We start from the raw sequence: 21,651 nt of genomic DNA, 5'->3' as shown, positions 1-21,651 counted from the left end.
AAATTTTCCTTAAGAGGAAATTGTACACTCTCCAGATGCCATAATCTACTTCAGTGACGGAGCACTTAAACACGTTGAACACTTTATTTTCTCAACTTACATCCTTAAGCTGTAAAATAGGAGAACAAGAACGTGCTGAACTTCTACTTCAAAGTCTACCGGATTCGTATGATCAACTCATCATCAACTTGTCAAATAGTAATGTCACCAGTCTAGTCTTCGATGACGTTGCAGCTTCTGTTCTACAAGAAGAAAATCAGTGCAAGAACAAGGAAGACAGACAAGTAAATCTGCAACAAGCAGAAGCATTGACAACGATGACAACGATGAGAGGGAGATCAACATAACGTGGCCAAAGCAGCAGTCACAAATATGGTAGATCGAAGTCGAGGAGCAAGAAGAATTTAAAGTGTTACAACTGTTGAAAGAAGGGTCATTTGAAGAAGGATTGTTGGAGTCTAAATAAAAATTCCAATCCATAAGGCAATACCACAAACACTTCAAATGATGGAGATGCTCTATGTTGTGAAGCATCAACCACTGTGGAACGTAGAAAAAGATTTGCAGATATATGGCTCATTGATTCAGGAGCAACATATCACATGACCTCAAGAAGAGAATGGTTCCATCATTATGTACCTGTCTCAGAAGGATCTGTGTATAGTTGCAATTATCATGCCTTAGAGATCATTGGCGTGGGAACCATCAAATTAAAGATGTATGATGGAACAATTAAAGTTGTTCGAGATGTGCGGCATGTGAAAGGCCTGAAGAAAAATTTATTATCCTACGGATTGTTGGATAATAATGCAAGCAAGATTGAAACATGGAAAGGAATCATGAAGGTGTTCCGTGGAGCGCTTGTGGTGCTGAAAGGTGAAAAGATAGCTGCAAACTTATACATGCTGAAGGGAGAGACTTTGGTAGAAGCAGAAGCCTCTGTTGCCTCATGTAGTTCAGATTCGGCAATGCTATGGCATCAGAAACTTGGACACATGTCAAAACAAGGAATGAAAGTCCTGGTGGAGCAAAACCTACTTCCAGGCTTAACAAATGTAACACTTCCTTTGTGTGACCATTGCATAACAAGTAAGCTGCACCGGTTGAAATTCAACAAATCAAATTCTAGAGGCAAAAGTGTTTTAGAATTGGTTCACTCTGATGTATGGCAAGCACTAGTTACATCCCTAGGTGGAGCAAAATACTTTGTCTCATTTATTGATGACTACTACAGGAGATGTTGGGTTTACCCTATTAAGAAGAAGTCAGACATGTTTTCAACTTTCAAAAACTTCAAGGCGCAGGTGGAACTTGATTCTGGAAATAAGATCAAGTGTTTTAGAACAGATAATGGAGGAGAATACACAAGCGAAGAATTTGATGACTTTTACAGGAAAGAATGCATCAAAAGACAGTTCACAGTGGCGAACACTCCTCAACAAAATGGAGTGGCAGAGCGGATGAACAGAACCTTGTTAGAAAGAACAAGAGCAATGTTAAGGGATGCAGGCCTATAAAAATCATTCTGGGCAGAAGCAGTCAATACCGCATGTTATTTAGTGAATCGAGCTCCATCAACTGCAATAGAGCTGAAGACACCAATGGAGATGTGGACTGGTAAACCAGCTGATTATTCAAACCTCCATATATTTGGAAGTATTGTGTACGTGATGTACAACTCCCAAGAAATCTCAAAGCTGGATCCAAAATCCAGGAAATACAAATTCTTGGGGTATGCTGATGGAGTCAACGGGTATCGCTTGTGGGATCCCACTGCCCATAAAGTAGTCATCAGCAGGGATGTTATCTTTGTAGAAGATAAGCTACAAAGAAAAGAAGATGATGATAGCACTGAAAAGTCAGAGACTACACAGATACATGTGGAAAAAGAGGTTGAACAAGGAGATTCTTCTGAAGCAGAACCAGTACATGACCAAGAACTAGAGAGTTCTTAAGCTCCAACAACTCGTCAATCATATCGTGTGAGAAGACGTCCCAATTGGCACTCAGATTATGTTATAGAAGGAAATGTTGCATACTACCTTTTAACAGAGGACGATGAGCCATCAACATAACATGAGGCAATAAACAGCTCAGATGTTTCACTGTGGATGATGGCAATGCAAGAAGAAATCGAAGCCCTTCATAAAAATAATACATGGGACCTTGTGCCACTACCACAAGAAAGGAAGCCAATTGGTAACAAATTAGTCTTCAAAATCAAGCGAAATAGTGACGATCAAGTGGAGAGGTATCGTGCAAGACTGGTGGTCAAAGGATATGCTCAAAAAGAAGGTATTGATTTCAATGAAATTTTTTCTCCTGTGGTTCGACTAACAATAGTTCGAGTAGTCTTGGCAATGTGTGCTACATTGAACTTACATCTAGAGCAGCTAGATATTAAAATAGCTTTTCTTCATGGAAATCTTGAAGAAGAGATTTGCATGCTCCAACCTGAAGGTTTTGAAGAAAAAGAAAAGAAGAACTTGGTTTGCAGGTTGAACAAATCTCTGTACGGTCTAAAGCAGGCGCTGAGGTGTTGGTATAAAAGATTTGATTCCTTCATTATGTGCCTTGGATACAACATACCTAATGCAGACCCTTGTGCTTATTTCAAGAGGTCTGGTGATAACGATTTTGTTATATTGTTGTTGTATGTGGATGACATGTTGGTTGCAGGACCCAACAAAGATCATATTGAAGAATTGAAGGCACAACTGGCTAGGGAATTTGAAATGAAGGACTTGGGATCAGCAAACAAGATTCTAAGGATGCAAATTCACCGAGACAAAAGTACTAGGAAGATTTGGCTTTCACAAAAGAATTACTTGAAGAAGATCTTGTCAAGATTCAACATGCAAGATTGTAAGCCAATTTCTACCCCTCTTCCTATTAACTTCAAATTATCTTCCAGTATGAGTCCTAGCAGTGAAAAAGAGAGGATGGAGATGTCTCGAGTACCGTATGCATCAACAGTGGGAAGTTTAATGTTCGTTATGATATGCACAAGACCAGACATTGCACAAGCAGTGGGGGTGGTTAGTTGGTACATGGCGAATCCAAGAAAAGAGCATTGGAATACAATAAAGAGGATCTTGAGATACATCAAAGGGACCTCAAATGTTGCATTATGTTACGGAGGATCAAACATACTAATCAATGGGTATGTAGATTCTGGCTATGCAGGGGATTTGGATAAAAGCAAATTTACTACATGATATGTGTTCAAAGTTGTTGGTGGAGCTGTAAGCTAGGTTTCAAAATTGCAGTCAGTTGTGGCTATATCTACAACAGAAGCATAATATATAGCAGCTACACAAGCCAGTAAAGAAGCAATTTGGTTGAAGATGTTATTGGAGGAACTTGGGCACAATCAAGAGTATGTCTCTTTATTTTGTGATAGTCAAAGCGACTTGCATCTAGCAAGGAATCCAACATTTCATTCAAGGACAAAGAACATACGAGTTCAATATCATTTCATTCGTGAAAAGGTGGAAGAAGGGACGGTAGATATGCAGAAGATTCATACCAAAGATAATATAGCAGATTTCATGACGAAGGTGATCAATACTGATAAATTTACTTGGTGTCGATCCTCTTGTGGCCTGTCGGAGACGTAAACAACATAAAGGTACAAGGTAGAAAGAATGGTGTGAAGATATGATTTTTCCAATCAAATCTCCAAGTGGGAGATTGTTGAAAAATCATGCACATGCATCGAAAGTGCATGGAAAAATAAATGAAGTCAATAATAGTAGGCACCGAATGGTAAGTGCAGAAATTGTTGAAAATGGTGATGGTAAAACTATGCAATTAGTCATTGAACTTTACGATATTTACAAATTTAGTCCTTAAAGCTTCAACTATAAACACCCTAGCTCATTTAGCTTCAAAACCATCCCAAAGCATTCTAGCTTTCTTCCAATACTAGAGAGAATTTAGAGAGTTTATTGAGAGTTGTTTTCTCCTTTTTATCAAGAGAGAATTATCATTGTTTTCTCCTTGGTAGATCGAGAGAAGTTGTAATTCCTATTTTCTCATAGTGAAATTCTTCTACTGTTGCCTGTGGTTTTTACCCTATATTATTTAGGGGTTTTTCACGTAAATTTTGTGTCTCTTTTATCTTCAATTTTTATTTTCTCAATTTATCAGTTGCGTTTTTGCTCTATCTGATAGCCGTCTTCCACAACAATAACTGTGTGTTTTAATATTTTGAAATAAATATAACTTCAGAAAATGTTCTGAAATGTTTGAATAATATTTTTTGACATAACTTTTACTTAGAAAAGTTATTTTGGATTTAAAGACATGATTTTTTTTACAAAAATTAATATACACACACGATATTATATAAAAATTATTTAGGTTTATCAGAATTAATAATTGTGAATCTTAAGAACTTAACCACTAAATATTTCTTAGTATCGACATCTTTCGTTTTATATTTATGATCAAATGACCCTTATAATTCTTTAGATGTCTTTTTAACATTGTACACCTCATATAGTGCATCAAATAAGTCGTTAGAATATAATTTCGATATATAAAATTAGAGTGCTTCCAAGCCTCAATAGTGTTAAAGGTAGTAACAACATCATCTTCATCCTCTCTAATAATAAGAGGATTATACTTCAAATATTTGACTAGATTCATCATCATCAAATAGCACAACTGTAACACCCCCAACCCGTACCCGACCCGGATACGAGTCCGAGGTGTCACATTGACTTTTCAAACTTTGACTCTTGACAAAATTCAAAGAAAATTTAAAACTTTCCTTAGAGTAAAAGCAGTTTAGTTACGTAATTTGACCACAATAACCAAAATCGATCAGAGCATTTTTAACTCAATCAATTAGTACATGCCAACTATATTCAAAATAACGAAAATCATTTAACTTATCTATTTTCTGATCTGAAATCTTGTAAGGGAGATGCTGACCTGTATTACTCTTCTTCTCTTTTCTTCTTGCTTCTGTACCCTACGTGTGAAACAATCACACGCTAAGTCGAAGACTTAGTGAGGCATAAAAACTTATAATGCACTTTATAACATATATCAATACATGCATGTTCTGTTCTATCATGTTATACCAAATTACATGATTTCCTCGTATCATATAAAATCATATCAGATTAATTACAGTAAATACATACATACACATAACTCATCATTAACAGTTTATCATGTAATCACATACTTTTATGCTTAACCTTTTCAATCAAACACTATACATACACAACATCATATCATTTCTATAACATTTATCATATCACTAACATATATTTGTTTATATCTCTTGATTAGCCCATGTACATATGTGAGAACTATAGATATGTGAGTTTATGGAGGTTGTGCACTAATGTTGTCACCACAGCTCATATAAATGCACCGAAATGCCACATAGAATTGCACCGTAGTGCCGCGTAGAATTGCACCGTAGTGCCATATAATAATGTCCATAAGGACCACATATCATTCCTTAAGAATCATATACATATACTAGGGATCAAGTATGTGTCTCACCAGACTTCACACATGTTCCAAAGAATACATATATGTCCCGAAGGACCACATATCATTCCTTAAGAATCATATACATATGCTAGGGATCAAGTATGTGTCTCACCAGACTTCACACATGTTCCAAAGAATACATATATATCCCGAAGAACCACATAGACCCTCGACTCTTGGCATACCAACTATACCCCTAGCTCTCATGACACATAACATGGGCATTGTCATTTATATCATTTGATATTCAAACATGCATATTAATTATCTTTTATCACATGTCTGATCTCTTATAATCATGTAATCGCATAGCTCATGTCATTTCTTGTAAAATCACATATATCATGTAATACATATAACTTATACACTTTCTCATATGTTCACATGGTTCACATCACATGAATCATATCTTTTCATATAATTTATGCTTTATTCTCTTATATTCCCATACATGTAATACATATCAAGCATGGTTACACAACTCTTTTCGATATAACTTGCATGTACCTATATTCTTTTTCATATACTCACATAGTCATATAGTATAATATTTCATATAACCTCATGAAACAACTCACATGGATACATACTCAAATACTCATAGTTACATATCACTTAAATTATTCATATTTACCTAATCCATGGTCATATAGCTTTTATCACCAAGTCACTTATCTAATCTCTTATTCTCATATGTTCATATTTATCATATAACACATAAGTTTTATTGCATATTTATATCTCATTCCTACATCACTAATTCATAATATAATTTACATTATATCATCTACCTTATTTTGTATTTCTTAGTATACACTTACATTACCTAACCTACATTATACTTATAAACCTGAATATATATTACTTCTATTATTTCTTTTATGTACAATTTAATCTATTTACTTAATTCAATACCGTACAACTCCTATAATCATTTCATATCACTCCATAGCTTCTATTATACAACTAATGTATCATAATTTTATTTAAGCATATGAATCTTTCTCCTCTATCTTATCTTATATGCTCATAGTATCACTGAAGTTCAAGTCTCCTAGTTAATATATTATTTATGTAACCTTTGCTTACTTAGTTCATATCCTTTCTCATAAACTCACTTTTACCATATTCTCATATTATTACTTAAATTATCTCATAACATGTATTCACGTAGTAATATTTCATTTATATATATATATATATCAAAGATCTTATCACATAACTTATCTTTTATATTCATATAATTTATTATCATATCATATGGTTTATATCATCATAACATATCACATATTCACATCAACCATATAATACATATATACAATAACATGTCAACACATATAAATCATACACATATATACTTCTATTTATGAATTCATGCATTTTATTATGGAAATAGACTTGTCGCAAGTCTTATTTCCATTTAACATCATATAATACTAATATGCACTCACCTGGCCTCACTAGTTCATTCCAATCTCTTATCTTCCCTTTTTATCGATCTTACTTGTCAATGATTCCGGAACTCGTTTAGGCTCTGAATCTACATAATTATACATTTTAAGACAATTATTAGATACCTACACCTTGTAATTTGATACTAGCAACTTAAACGAACTTATTAAACCAATATTTACAATTTTCCTTTAGGGGGTATCGATTCCCTACTGGGGGTATCGATACCCTCATGACATTCTGGAATTCTGTCGTTTGAGAGGGTATCGATTCCCCTTGAATGTGTATTGATTCCCCTAGCCCAAAAATCCTATTTTGAGCTCGAAATTCACTTCATTTCAGCTTAAACCTTCATATTTTAGTTCCTTTAATATTCCTAACTTCCATACACATATTTAAACTCATTTCTAGTCCATAATCACTTCTTTAAACCCAAAATTCCATCATTTACATGGCATTCAAGAATCACACTAAATTTTCAATGTGTTCTAATTCCAATTCTAACACTTCATACTTATTAATTATATTGATGACAAGTCAAATTCATCCATAAAACTTCAACAACCATACCATATCAAAATTCCATCTTAAAACTCATATTACAAATTTCTTCTTAATTCCTTTATCTTATTGTTTAAATCCCATATAAGTTGTCCTTAAGCTTATTTAATACCCAAAGAATCAAAATCCACTTAATATTTACAGTAATTAACTATAAAAACCCAACTTACCTATTGTAGCTAAGCCCCACGTGAAGAAGAGAAAGCAAGAAGAAGAAAGCTTCCAGATAGCTCTCTTCCCACGTTTTTTTCCACTCTTATAAAAGGAAAAAAATATCTTTTAAAGGAGAAAGACCATAATACCCTTAATTTCCTTTAATAATTACTAAATAACCTTCATCATATATTTCCAATAATCATTGAATTATTTCATTCTTCTACTTTAGTCACCAAATTATAAAACTTTTCAATTTAGTCACTAACCCGGTATTGCGGATGTTACAACAACATTTTAATTCCTATGTTTTGAAAAACTCTCTATTGAATTTCTCAAGTTTATCATTGTGGCTCATAGTCACTGGCAATATTGGATTTTAGCTCGACCCCTTTGTAATGACTATAGCATTGGACTCTGAATTGAACGAGTTCTTAGATGCCTCAGCCATTATCCCATTAATCACAAAAAAATTTAGTTAGAAATTAAAGCTCATAAATACAAAACAATTGAATACTTTCTATTAAATGGTAATAATTTAATAAAATTAAGCACTTGAAACAAAAGTTTATAATCAACACAGTTTTGTTAAATCTAATAAACGTCAAAATTTAATAAAATTAAAACCTGAAACAAAATCAACTTCTATTGAATGACGAAAATTTAACAAAATTAAAATTCAAAATAGAAGTATGACACCAATAGAACTCCTTGTACAACTTTAATTCTCCAGTAATATGCTCGACTTAGGGGTTGTTTGTTTACTTCAAAATGATTAAACATTGAATGATTCAGGGGCTCTGTATGAATTAGCTCTGAATGTGACATGTTGTTTGATAATGACTCTAAATCATTCAGAATGTACTTCTGTGATGAATCATTCAGCACTGAATCATTCAGATGTGCGAAACAAACACGTTGAATGCTAAACGGTTCAACATTCAGCGCTGAATGATTCCATTCAGAGCCAAACAAACAACCCCTTAGATTAAACTCGAAGAATAACAAATTTTGTGTTCAGATTGTTAGTGGTATTATAATATAATCTAAATTACCGATTATTGGAAAAAATATAAAAAATTAATTATAAAACTGAATTGAATTATATATAATTAAAATTTGTATGAAACAAGATATGTTATTATTATATCAAACACTATTGAATTGATGTAGTATGTTGTTGAGGCATGCATGAACAATCTCTTTAAGATAGATTTGTCCTCTTTCTTGTACTTAAGAATAATGGACGAATATCTCTTGGAATACAACAACAAACACGTTTCAACAACACAACCTTGGTAAACAATCAAACTGAACATTGTCTTATTTTATCACATTAAAACGTTTTTGAATATGGTGTATTTTCCGTGTGTTTTTCAAAATTGGTTGGTTAACATTCTTTTACAAAGGAAGGAGATTTAAGGAGAGTCAATAGAATTTGGAAACAGATTTATTGATGACAATTAGTTTTCTAAAATAAATATTATATGTATTAATGACAATTGATTTTAGAATCTTTATCATACGTAAAAAGATATTCTTTAGAAGAAAAAAAATAAATCACATGAACTAAAATTTTAGTATGGCCATACAAACCCAACTAATCTAAACATTTCACTTTAGCCACATCACATAGGTATACCCTCAGTCCTAACCGAGATGGATTCATATAAATTTACACCCTTCACACTTACCCACAACGCAAAGACTTGTCTTGCACATTCAATAAACATCAAGTTGGTTCTTACCTATAAACCATTTCAAAAACTCCCATGAGTTTCGCATGTGGGATGAGGGTATCTTAAGCATCAAAATTTCCTCAACAACACTTGCAAAGAATTCATTTGAGCATCAATTTTACATTTATCACTTAATCGTTTTGAGTATATTATATATCGTTTTAAAGATTTCATGGAGTAAATATACATCAATAATTTATTGTTCAAACCTCTAATTTTACTGATAAAACAATATATCTCATAATTCCAAAATATCCATTATTTTCCAATCAGAGATCCCCTAAAGGCTTCTACAATGACACATGTCCTTTGGGTCGACTTTGTTGAGCTGTACGGTTGATTTGCTCGAGTTGAAGCCTTACTTCTCCATCCTAATTGCTTTTATTAGATGGGTGATTTCATGTTCTCAACGTGCACTGCTTATGACATTGTAGTCCACTTGAGTCAAGTTCTAATCAATTGCAATTCTTACCAAACCAACAGGTTCGAATTTGGGCTAAAATGTAGCCGATTAAGTGCATTTTGTTCTTTGATAAAGACACGTGATTTTTTGTACCATTAAGGATTAACATTAAACATCTAATACAATACTTAATCATATTTCTAAAGATTGTGGATTGCATCATCACATTTAGAGTTTTATTTTATCCTCTTCAGCGTAATAGAGTTGATAGCTAGGGTTGTAAAATCGGGTAATTGTTCAGGTTACAGTCGGATCCTTGCAGGTCGGGTAAAATTGGATACAGGTCAAGTCAGGTAAATTTGACATCAGATTCAGATCGGGTTCAGGCCAGGTCAAATCAGTTCGGGTTATTTTCAGGTTGATTTGACACCAGATCCAGATCAGGTTCAGGTCAAGTCATTTTCAGTTTGGATAGTTGTCAGGTCAGGTAAAAACAGTTCAGGTTCGAAGCAGTTAAAAAGCATGTTAATTCAAGTTCGGATGGACTTCAGGCGGATCTCATTCAGATCGGGTCACATCATTGGCAGATAAAATCCAGGTCGAATCTCTATCAGATACGGATTGAGTTCAAATCGGGTTATTTTTTTATTTTTGGATTAATTATTTTCGTCTTTCGCGAACGTTGAATTGCAATTTGTAATTGTATATGATTTAGAGTAAATTACTAAGAATATAAATAATCATGGTTCAATTTTATGAAAAATACAAATTTAAGAATTAAATTGAACAAATATGAAATTACAAATAAAAATTTAAATAAATTAAACAACACACATTGATGAGGGATCAAATCGAAATAATTTTAAATTATGAGGTTGAAATTAATACAAAAAATACTAAATTATACCCATTTAAAAAGTTATGGACCAATTAAAAAAATAGAATTAAGTAATAAGTATGGATCAATTTCATATGCAAATAAAATTTGGATGACTGAATTGAACAAATATGAAATTACAAATAAAAATTTAAATAAATTAAACAACACACATTGATGAGGGATCAAATCAAAATAATTTTAAATTGTGATGTTGAAATTAATACAAAAAATACTAAATTGTACCCATTTAAAAAGTTATGGGTCAATTTAAAAATAGAAATAAGTAATAAGTATGAGTCAATTTCAGATGCAAATAAAATTTGGAGGACTAAATTGAACAAATATGAAATTACAAATAAAAATTTAAATATATTAAATAACACAAAAGGGATCAAATCAAAATAATTTAAAATTTTGAGGTTGAAATTAATACAAAAAAGTACTAAATTATATCCATTTAAAAAGTTATGGGCCAATTTAAAAATATAAATAAGTAATAAGTGCAAATAAAATTTGGAGGACTAAAGCATAAACTATATATACCATGTATAAACTATAATACTATATAGTTTATATATTAACTATTGAACTATATAGAAACTACATAGTTTATATATAAATTATATATGAATTATATATAAACTATACAATTTATATTTATATATTATGTATAATTATAAATAATATATATTGAATAAATTATATAGTTTATTAATATAAATTATATAGTTTATATATGTGTGGTTTAGGGTTTATATTTATATAAACTACATACTATAATTTATATTTATATACTATATGTGTTAATTGGTTGTTTATTTGATGCTTTTGATAGATCCAGAATCCATGTTCTAGAATGCTCATAAAAGGGCTTCTTTATTTGCTTTTTAACGAATGAAATATGCATTTGATTATAATGTGGTGGTTTTGTTTGATGGGTTTTGTTCAACCTGTGTTCTAGTTTTTGTTTTTGGTTTCCTGTATCTTGTAACATCAATAAGTTTAATATATTTTACCATATAAAGCGCCTAACCGAGTTGAGTTTTTGTTGCAGAGAAATCAGCGAGTCTTGTCGTCGGATGGGTGTTTCCTTTTCCTGCCCATTTGCTAAATGCAGTGTTGTGGAGAATGGCTTAGAATCCATCACTGTGAAGTCCATTAGCTTTGGTGATGATGGAGTCAGAACACCTCTTAGATCCATCACTTCCACCTTATTTTTGGATCTCATCTTACGATCTAATAAATCAATTTTGATTTGAAATGCTTCATAGATAGTGTAAAGATTTCCACTTGCAAATGAGTATTTAGTTCTATTTTCAATTTAGTTAGTGGACTTTAAACATTAAGGAAACACTTAAATGTTATATACCATGTTTCATCTTTCACAAGTGATCTTTTTGAGAAGATTTTCTTCTGGTACCTCTGAACAAAGTGAGAGTCTTGTTGATGGTAAAGTTGAAAAAATGGTGTATAACATCTTTGAAAACCTAAAAATTAAGGGGGAAATCGTGAAAACAATATCCCCTATGCAGCTCTAATTGGAAGCTCCACCTTTCTTCATTCCGATGACTGTTTCCTGCCAAGCTGAGCTCGTATTCAGCACCGATGAAAATATTGTGGGTGAATCCTCAACACTTAACTGCAAAAGCTTGAAACAAGATCAAAGCTTCACATACAAAAGGCTGAAACACTTGGCTGGTCTCAATTGTCAACTCCATCAGGTGCCTCTCTGTTCCTTTCTTTCCTTAAAATGCATATCACTTGGTTGTACGGTTTAGGAATATAATAGTAACAATAATTATTGCGTTAACACATTAGTAGTTTTATGATCCTCCTTATTGAATTTTAAGTATGTTACTCTTACCTTGACGGTATGCTTGTCATGAACAATGTGATTACATGAACATCTTCTCTGCAGGGATAGCAGTGGTAGAGCTGGTAACTATTCCCAGGATGGAAGGTACCCTTCACGTATATGAGAAGTTGTTCAAGCAATTAGTTTGATATCCTCTTATGTTGAAATATGCAAATTATTTAATCATTTATATGTTGAAAGTAATTTTTCTGGTCTTGTTATTACACCAGGCCGTAATCATTTGTATGTTGCTATAGTAAGGGTTTAGTAAAGTCGAAAATGTTTGGCACTGTTGGCCATTGAATTCCCTTTGGTTTTACCACTGATTGTATGTTTTCTTAATGTAGGATGCTTGCTGAATCGATGCAACGATGCTTGTTGAATTGGTACATTGATGCTTGTTGTTACTGCTGTCTATTACTCACTAATGTCTTGTAAATTATTGTTGTTGGTATGACTTAAATCAATTTTGGAACCTTATAAATTCTTATCTAAATAGTTATTCATGTTGAATTATGTTGGTGACATTTTGGCTTTTAAAGCTATAAAGTTGTCCATAATTAAACATATTCGTAGCATTTAGGTATAAAAGCTCGAAGATGATATTTTTGGTAGTATAGTTAGGCTTTTTAGCCTTGTAAATATTAGCTATAAGATTTGAGATTATTTATTTCAATATAAATTTATTTTGTTTAATTGATTTTATTGTAATTTTAGTGTTTTTAAGTATAATAAAATTACTTTCATTTATAAATATTTTTTTAGTATTTGTAATGTTTAAGTTTTTAATCTTTAATAAGTCCATCATTTCGATTAATATATTTTGATTTTAAAATTTCAAGCTAAGTTTACTTAAATTATATATTAATTTTCACATTAAAAGTAAATTAGATTTATGAATATATTAACTAAGGTAATATAATTTAATAAAATCAAATTCAATAAGATAATATTTAAATTTAATTTATTGATTATAAATAAAATTTATAATATAAGAAATATAAAGAAATTTATGAATTGGAATTAATATAAAAATCAAATTTATAATATATAAATTATAATTAATATAAAACTAAATTTTAAAAGTAATCATATTAATTTAATTATCATAATAATTTATGATAAAATTTTAAAAAGTAATCATATTAATTTAATTATCATAATAATTTAATTATCATTAATTTATTATAAATTTAAAATAATATAATTATATTAATTATAACTTCACTTATAAGTCATGATAATATTATATCACTTAACAATATGTCGGATCATTTACAGGTTGAGTTAATTACTGATCAGGTTCATAACATGTCATGTTGAAAACAGGTTGGGTAATACCAGTTATTTACCAGGTTAATATCGGGTTCGAGTTCATATCAGTCGGATGCAGTTCGGGTTCGGGTATCATATTTTCGGTTCAATTCGGGTTCAGGTCGGATGCAGGTCGGGTTCAGATCCATAATTTTCAGGTCCAACTCGGGTTCAGGTGAACACCAATTTCGACTCAAGTCGGTTTCGGATCATCACAACGCAAGTCAAAAACAATTTTAACTCGAGTCAGTTTCAATCAATTTTATAGATCGAGTCTACTTTTTACACCCCTATTGATAGCTGTTACTACAGCGGATGTAACTTGGAACATAGATTTCTAATTTTTTTTTTACCCAAAAATATGTTGTACTTAATAAGTGTTCATTTAAGTACACTGATGCTTTTTCATCCAATGAAATTTCCTTTTTAGATATTATTTCGTTTTAATTTAACTCTCCAATCATTTATTCATTGCTTTCTTATTTTATCAATATTTATTACATTACAAGGTAGTATCTTTTATTTGTAAAATAAAATAAAAATAATTTGAGAGGTATAAAACCTTCTCATGAAAATGGTTAACGATGACTAGGGCTGTAAATGAGACGAGACAGATCGCGAGCTATTCGAGATCGACTCGGTCAAGGCTCGATAAATACTCGGATCGAATAGACTCGACTCGAATTCTTAACGAGCTGAAACAAGCTACTTGATACTCGACTCGAAAAGCTCGTGAGCAGCTCAAAAATATAATATATTAAGATTTTATTTAAAAAAAAACAAATTATTAATAATATTAACATTTATATGTTGATTTTTTAAAAAAATACAGTAAGACTTTCATGTATTTAAGGTTCAGGTTCGAGTTTGAGGCTTCAATCTAGTTAAGTTTAAGATTTGTTTTTTCATTTCAAGCATTTTCGAGATGCTCACGAGCTTCAATTCAGGATTTCGAGTCGAGTTTAAAAATTTTAAGCTCGTGAGTTTTCAAGTCGAGTCGAACTGCATTTCAGAGTTTTCGAGTCGAGTTGAGCTCAGCGATACTCGAGCTTGACTCGGCTCATTTACACCCCTAACGATGACAATTGAATTTTATTAATAAAAATAATATAATAAATCATAAGTATAGAACATTCAAATATATATAAAAAATAAGAACAAATATTATCATAACACTTATACAAAAATAAAAATAGTAAATCCAATGATATGAAGAAAAACGAAACTTTCTTTTGAGAATAACGACCAACATAAAAAAAATTCGATAACCTTCATAAAAGTTCATTATCTCTGTCGAACAAGACGCTTTATAAAGTTATAAAGGAGTGGTGAGCAAAACAAATAATGTGATAAGTTATTTCGTTACACAATTTTGATTATATTGACAAACAACTTTTATTGTGATGGTTTGGTTTTCGCCGGCTGCAATCAAATCGGCGTGGTCTTGGGCACGTGTTCTTCGGAATCATCAGTGCAATCCTAGTAATCGGAATCGAAGACGAAGGTGGGTGCCACCTAGCCGTGGAGGCATCAAGCTTAATTGCGATGGTGCTGTGAATCAAAATTCCATGGAAGCTGCTAGTGGAGGTGGTTTCCGTGATAACAATGGTCAGTGGATAGCTGGTTATTATCGAAATATTGGACGTTGTTCAGTCCTTTATGCCGAGCTTTGGGCTGTTCTGGATGGTCTCTCAATAGCCTGGAATCGAGGGATGGGACAACTTGAAGTGGAAGTCGATAACAGCTAAGTGGTGCGAATCCATACCTCCCCTGGACAGTTCAACGAACCAGCTATTATTCGAAGAATTCGGAAATTCCTACAGCTTCAATGGAGTATCAAGATTACATATGAGTGTCGAGATATAAACGGTGTTGCAGATGCGTTGGCCCACCTTGGACGTGCTAGCTCTCAAGAGCTCATAATGCCACAATGCCCCCCTGAGGGCATTCGAAGATCTCTCGCTGCATATACGGATGGTCTAATAGAGGAATAGTTCACTGCTGTTGCAGTTCTTGTATCCCATAAATTGATTTGTATCCCATAAAAAAATCAATTTAATTATACGTGATTACCGACAAACCAATTAAAAAATAAATATCGTGAGGGTTTTTGTGCAAAAACCAAAATGACTACAAATATATGCAAAAATATACAAAAAATTATAAGGATAATGCCACAAGAACGAAAAAAATACATGCTATAAAAGAAAACATATCATAGTAACAAAGATTTTTATTTAAAATTAATAAAAAAACTTTAAGAAAAAAAGTATAAAAAAATAAAAATAACTGATAATCATCCACGATTCACAACTAATATTAAGATGGATCCTCCTACTTCGTTTAAAAAAAAAGCTTTGTGAAGTAATAAAACTCTTTTATTCCATGATGCACATTTTAACACATCAACGCAGTCATCATCATACACGTCATTTTCCAAATAAATAATCTGAAAATTCTCAATACGTTTGTCTCATTACCTAAGGATAGATAGTTTTGCATTACTTTCAAAAATAAGTAAAAACGTTTTTAAAAATATTTTTAAAATGTTTAATTTAAAATTTAAGTGTTTGAAATTATTTTTAAACTAATAAAATTTTAAATATTATTTTTAAATATATAAAAGAACTGATGATATAAATAAAGATAAAATAAATAGTTTTATTAAAAATACTTTTAAAAAATTCAAAGTTTAAAATTTTAAATTTTTAGAAAGGTAGTTTTTAAAGCTGAAAATTTATTGTGACCTAAAAAGCTACATGTTCTATATTATTTTTAATTTAAGGATATTTTAGCTTTTATTGTTAAATGGTTGATAGTTTTTAGAACAAATATTACCACTTGTAATTATCCTATATTAATAAAAAATAATAATTTTCCCTATTAGTGAAAAATGACTTATGCTTTATATTTTGGATAACCTACAAATTTTATCAATTTTTATAAATAATAATAATAATTTCATTAATATAATAAATTAATAATATTTATTATTTTCATAAATTATTATTTAATATTATTATAATAATAGTATTTTAAGTAATATAATTTAATATTACTAATTACTATAAAATATAAATAATATTTTTAATATTTTATTGAAATATGCTTTCTATTTATATTTTAAAAAATTATTATAATAATTTATAAATAATTATAATAAATATTTATAATACGAAAGTAGGAATAATTTTAATAATACAAATATTAGTACTAATAATATGAATAATTATTATTTATTTTAAAAGTTTTAAAATATTTATATGATTAATTTAATACTTTAAATTGTACTATTATTTTGAGTATTTAATATTAATGTGGTACTTTAAATTTTTATTGATTTGTTATTATTCAAAATATTAATTTTAAAAAATTAATAGTTTAATTATAAAAAAATTATAATGACATTAACATTGACCGGCAGCAGTCTTACAGTCGCCGAGGAATGAACTTTGCTAATCACAATTAACTTCTTAATAACATCAGCATTCTATATTATTAAGATTTAAAACAAGCTTAATATATTTTTTTTCAATCGCAATATTTAATTTCATGCTGTACTGATATCATAGCGGATGTGCTTAAGCTGCACTGGGATGACGATATCAGGCGAGCAAAGCTGTGGGAGATGACCGTCGGACGTCATGACTTCAACGAATGATTCACCGGTGATGTTTTGGTGTAAGTATTCAGAAACAACGACGGGGACAGCCAAGTCTTTAACAATTCGGAGTATATGACACGGCACGGTGACAAGCCTGAGGATTTGTCTCGTATCAATTTGGAGTATGGTCTGAGCCACGCTGAGGGCTATGTCGGGTCTCATGTTGAAAAAGGTGCGACTGAATTCTTGAACAGCCACTGATTCCAGGTCGCCGCCCACCGCTAGCGGCACGAACCCGGAACACCAGGCTTTGTAGTTGGCTCCCGTTGCTTCAAAGAGTTGCTCCAAGTCTTCTTGCTCAAATCCTCCATAGTAATCCACATCGTTCAGATACCTACAATAACGAAAAAAAGGCTTAAACTTGAATTTTAAAAAAAAGTAATTAATGGAATCTCAGTTTACCTTGGGGAAGCCGAGATCGTGATGATTTTGGAGAAGAGATCGGGTCGGGAAATGGAAGCTATAGCACCAACCATGGCGCGCGGAAACGGAGTGGCCAACGAAAATACAGGAATCAACTTGGAGTTGTAGGAGAATAGCAAGCAAATCAAAAGCGTAACCTTAGAGAGTAGCGTAACGATTGAAATCGAAGTAATCGGGGTTGGCGGTTCCAGCACTCGTGTTATCGTATAAAACCACGCGGAAATCGTCGATCAGGTGAGGAACTTTTCTTTTTCTTATATGGATAAGTAAATTTATTCGGTTCATCAAATTTTTTATTTCTATTTTTTCTATTTCTTTAATTTATAAATTCTAGATTCATTTGAAACATTTTTAATAAAAGAATCATTTGGATGATTAGTTATTATAATATTTAATAAGCATCTTCTATTAACGGCCAAATGAAGAAATATGAGGAATCGTTTTTCCTTTAGTAAAAATAGCAATCTTTTAATCAATTAAGATTTGGAGGTTGCAAATTGGTTTTACTTAGATTACGGTTCGGAGATTTTTCATCCTCCATCCAAACTCGATCTAACCATACTTCACTCTTTTATAAAATCTAACTTGACTCGAATCTGATTTTTTTTTTTAAATCTGATTCTATTTATTTAGGCCGGGTCGATTTCGTGTTAAATTATTATCCCTATTTAAACATTTTCAAGTTCATGCTTTTCGGGTTCGGTCTCAATGTTGGATTCGATTTTATTCTACATTAGATGTAATTATATCCTCATAATATAAACGTTTAGAATTATATCTCAATATTAATTAGTACTTTACTAGTATTTTTTATGTAAACTTTCATTTTAATTTGTAATATAATAAGTTTGATTATAAAATTCAAGAAAGGTCCTAGTGATAGAGATAATGTTGTTCTCCTCAAGTTTTTGAGTTCAACGTAATTTTTGTTTATTAAGTTGAAGTAAGTACAAGGTAGTATATGTTCAACGTAATTATATCTAAATAATGCGTTTTTTTTCTTTTTTTTTCTTTTTACTAAAGTATTACCCCAAAAGACTTTATTTCACATCATGGCACTCATTTCAGCCATGTAAGATGAAGACGTGTTTTTAGAAGGTCATCTTTGCCTACGTGATAGGCCATTCGACGATTTTTTTCATGCTGACGTTATTCATGACCAAAATGAAAGAAATAAAAAATAATAGGTGAAAAATTATATGATTTTTTTATAAAAAAACTAGCGTGGTATGTGAGAGAGACACATATTTTCACAAGTATGAGTTGGTCAACTGAGGACGGTGACGAAACACATATATATATATATATTATTTTCAATCACTTAAAGAATACATGTATAAAAACTACATTTAAACTCTTCAAAAGTCCATATATAAAAATGTGACATTTGTCATGATAAACATTTCACATTGTTTATATATTAGATTTTTTAAAATGTTTAAATATAATTTTCTATGCATGTACTCGTTAAGTGATTGAAAAAAATGCAAGTACGTATGTACCACCTTCATCGCTGGTCGACTGGTGCTCCTTCAATTATTTTAAGATTATATTATTCAAAATATACTATTAAAAATGTCAACAAATAAAACACTTATATTTTTAACTTTTATCATATTATCTCATCAAAATAAATCTATTAAATATAGCAATCACTTTTTAAAGATAATTTTATCATTTTTCTTATTTTATATGACTTAACATGTAATCTAAATAAGTTAACTAAAATTTTGTGCTTAATCTTATAATAAACAAAAATAGTGGGATGGAAAGAGTATAAAGATGATGTATTTAATGCTTATCGTTGTTAACTAATCTCTACGACCGATGAATTTGGTACATGAGGCAATCAACTTACTGAAAACTTGACCAACGGAAGACGAAAACTGTAACCGAGGCAATTAAGCAAAGAAACCAAGACCAATGCCGAAATTGGTATCTGAAAGACGCACTTTCTCCGCCCAACATATTATCAGTCACCAGCTGATTATTAGACCGATTTGCAGATTATTAATGGCACCAACAGGATCCAACTGAAGAAATCGAAGAAAAAGCAGGCATCGCCAGTTACCCTTTTGGTAAAATCAATGAAACTGGAAAAGCACAAATACATTAATGTGAAAAGACAAAAGATTTCACCCCGTTTTCTTCCCAACAAATGAAGGCTTGCTTGATTTTCAAGGTCACAATTTTTTTACTTCTCAGTGTCGTAATCGGTTTTTGTCCGGGCACGAAATATTATACTTGGCGGGAAAATTTATGTGAATAAATGGTTTTGAAAATAATGTGGGAGTCGCCATCGACCTTTTGGATCAGGTAGGTCGAATACCTAAAAATTATTTTTTAAAAAAAAAGTTTTAAGAAAACATCAATTAAAAAATGAACTGATCTGCGTTTATAACCAAAAATTCGTTCTTTTTAATAATAAAAATGGATTCGTGGTCGGTTACGTTTAGGGAAGGATTAGCACCCCTATAACGCCCAAAATTGGTACTTTTTTTTTATAAATTGTCTCTATTATTAAAAATTAAAAAATTAAAAATATATTTAATTTATAATCCTATTATTTCAAAATTATATAGAATATATTTATTTATTAAAAAAATATCAGAAAAGGACTTCTAGGTGCCTTAAGACAGCTCTTTTCTTTGATATTAATAAAATTAAATTTAAATAAAATTAAATAATAATTTTTAATAATATTTAATTTTAAAATACCAGAATAGAACATCCAGTTATATTAAGACTGTCATTTTCTTCGATATTGAAAAATATTAAAATAATTTATTGAAAAAAATATAAATTATTATTTATTATATATATTTATGACTATATAATAAAAATATTTAAATAAAGAAATAAAAATACAATTATAATGATATATTTAAAAGCAGTAAAATAAATAATGATAAAAATACAATTAGAATGATATATTTAAAAGCAGTAAAATAAATGAACACATTTAAAAATAGTGACTAAATTATATTAAAATTAAAATTAAAAATCTAATTCATAATTAATCAAAATTATAGGGATTAAACATATTATTTTTTTTATTAATTTAGTGACTAAAATAAAACTTATCTAAAATTCGAATATCAGATTAAAATAAATTAAAAATATAAACTCGGGATTAAAATATTAATTATTAAAGTTATAGGACTAAATCTGTTATTTACCCTAAATATATTATTTTAATATAAAGGACTAAAATAAATAAAATTAAAATTTAGAGATCAAATTAAAAGGATTATAAATTCGATTTAGTGACTAAAATGTAAAGTTTACAAATTCAGAAGACTGCGGAAAGGATTTAACTATTATTAATTACACGAATAGCCCTCCCCAAAACGGCGTCGTTTGGGAAGGGCTATTTAATGCCCAAACCCGGCTGGCCCGAAGGGCCAGCTTCATTTCTCTATTTTTCCTCTCTCTCTCTTCTGTGAGAGAGAGAATTTTTCTCTCGCTTCTCTCTAAAATAGAGAGAAGCCAGACGGCCGGCATCCGTCTGCCGGTGTTCGTCCGCTGCCAGCCACCGCCGCCGGCCACCGCCTTTGGTGGCCGGAATTTTTTTTTATACTAAAACATAGATCGGACCGTCCTAATGACGGTCCCGATGACTTTTTCCTTTAAACAGCTCCCGATCGGAGCAAATCTAAGAAATATACCTTCGTTTTTTCGAAGGTTTTG

At 30.9% G+C, this 21,651-nt stretch overlaps 1 protein-coding gene across 1 annotated transcript; it reads right to left on the bottom strand.

Annotated features, from left to right (window-relative positions):
- Positions 1 to 17,416: 17,416 nt before the first annotated feature.
- On the bottom strand, positions 17,417 to 18,059 carry LOC120122650 (probable esterase D14L). Its single transcript, XM_039141769.1, has 2 exons — positions 17,941 to 18,059; positions 17,417 to 17,872 (listed from the first exon to the last, which is right to left on the bottom strand). Exons 1-2 carry the CDS (start codon positions 18,012 to 18,014, stop codon positions 17,425 to 17,427), a joined length of 522 nt encoding a protein of 173 aa, XP_038997700.1. The 5' UTR covers positions 18,015 to 18,059; the 3' UTR covers positions 17,417 to 17,424.
- Positions 18,060 to 21,651: the final 3,592 nt, after the last annotated feature.

The sequence above is a fragment of the Hibiscus syriacus genome, unplaced genomic scaffold (genome assembly GCF_006381635.1).
Source record: "Hibiscus syriacus cultivar Baekdansim isolate YM2019G1 unplaced genomic scaffold, ASM638163v2 tig00110387_pilon, whole genome shotgun sequence".
Taxonomy (NCBI): domain Eukaryota; kingdom Viridiplantae; phylum Streptophyta; class Magnoliopsida; order Malvales; family Malvaceae; genus Hibiscus; species Hibiscus syriacus.
This window is presented reverse-complemented; position numbering and strand designations above follow the sequence as displayed.

Bases quoted from the DNA above. Each gene is read 5' to 3' on its own strand.
- LOC120122650 (XM_039141769.1), bottom strand. From the start codon at position 18,014: ATGGTTGGTGCTATAGCTTCCATTTCCCGACCCGATCTCTTCTCCAAA. The intron at 17,873-17,940 runs GTAAACTGAGAT...TCGTTATTGTAG, and splicing joins ACGATCTCGGCTTCCCCAAG to GTATCTGAACGATGTGGATT.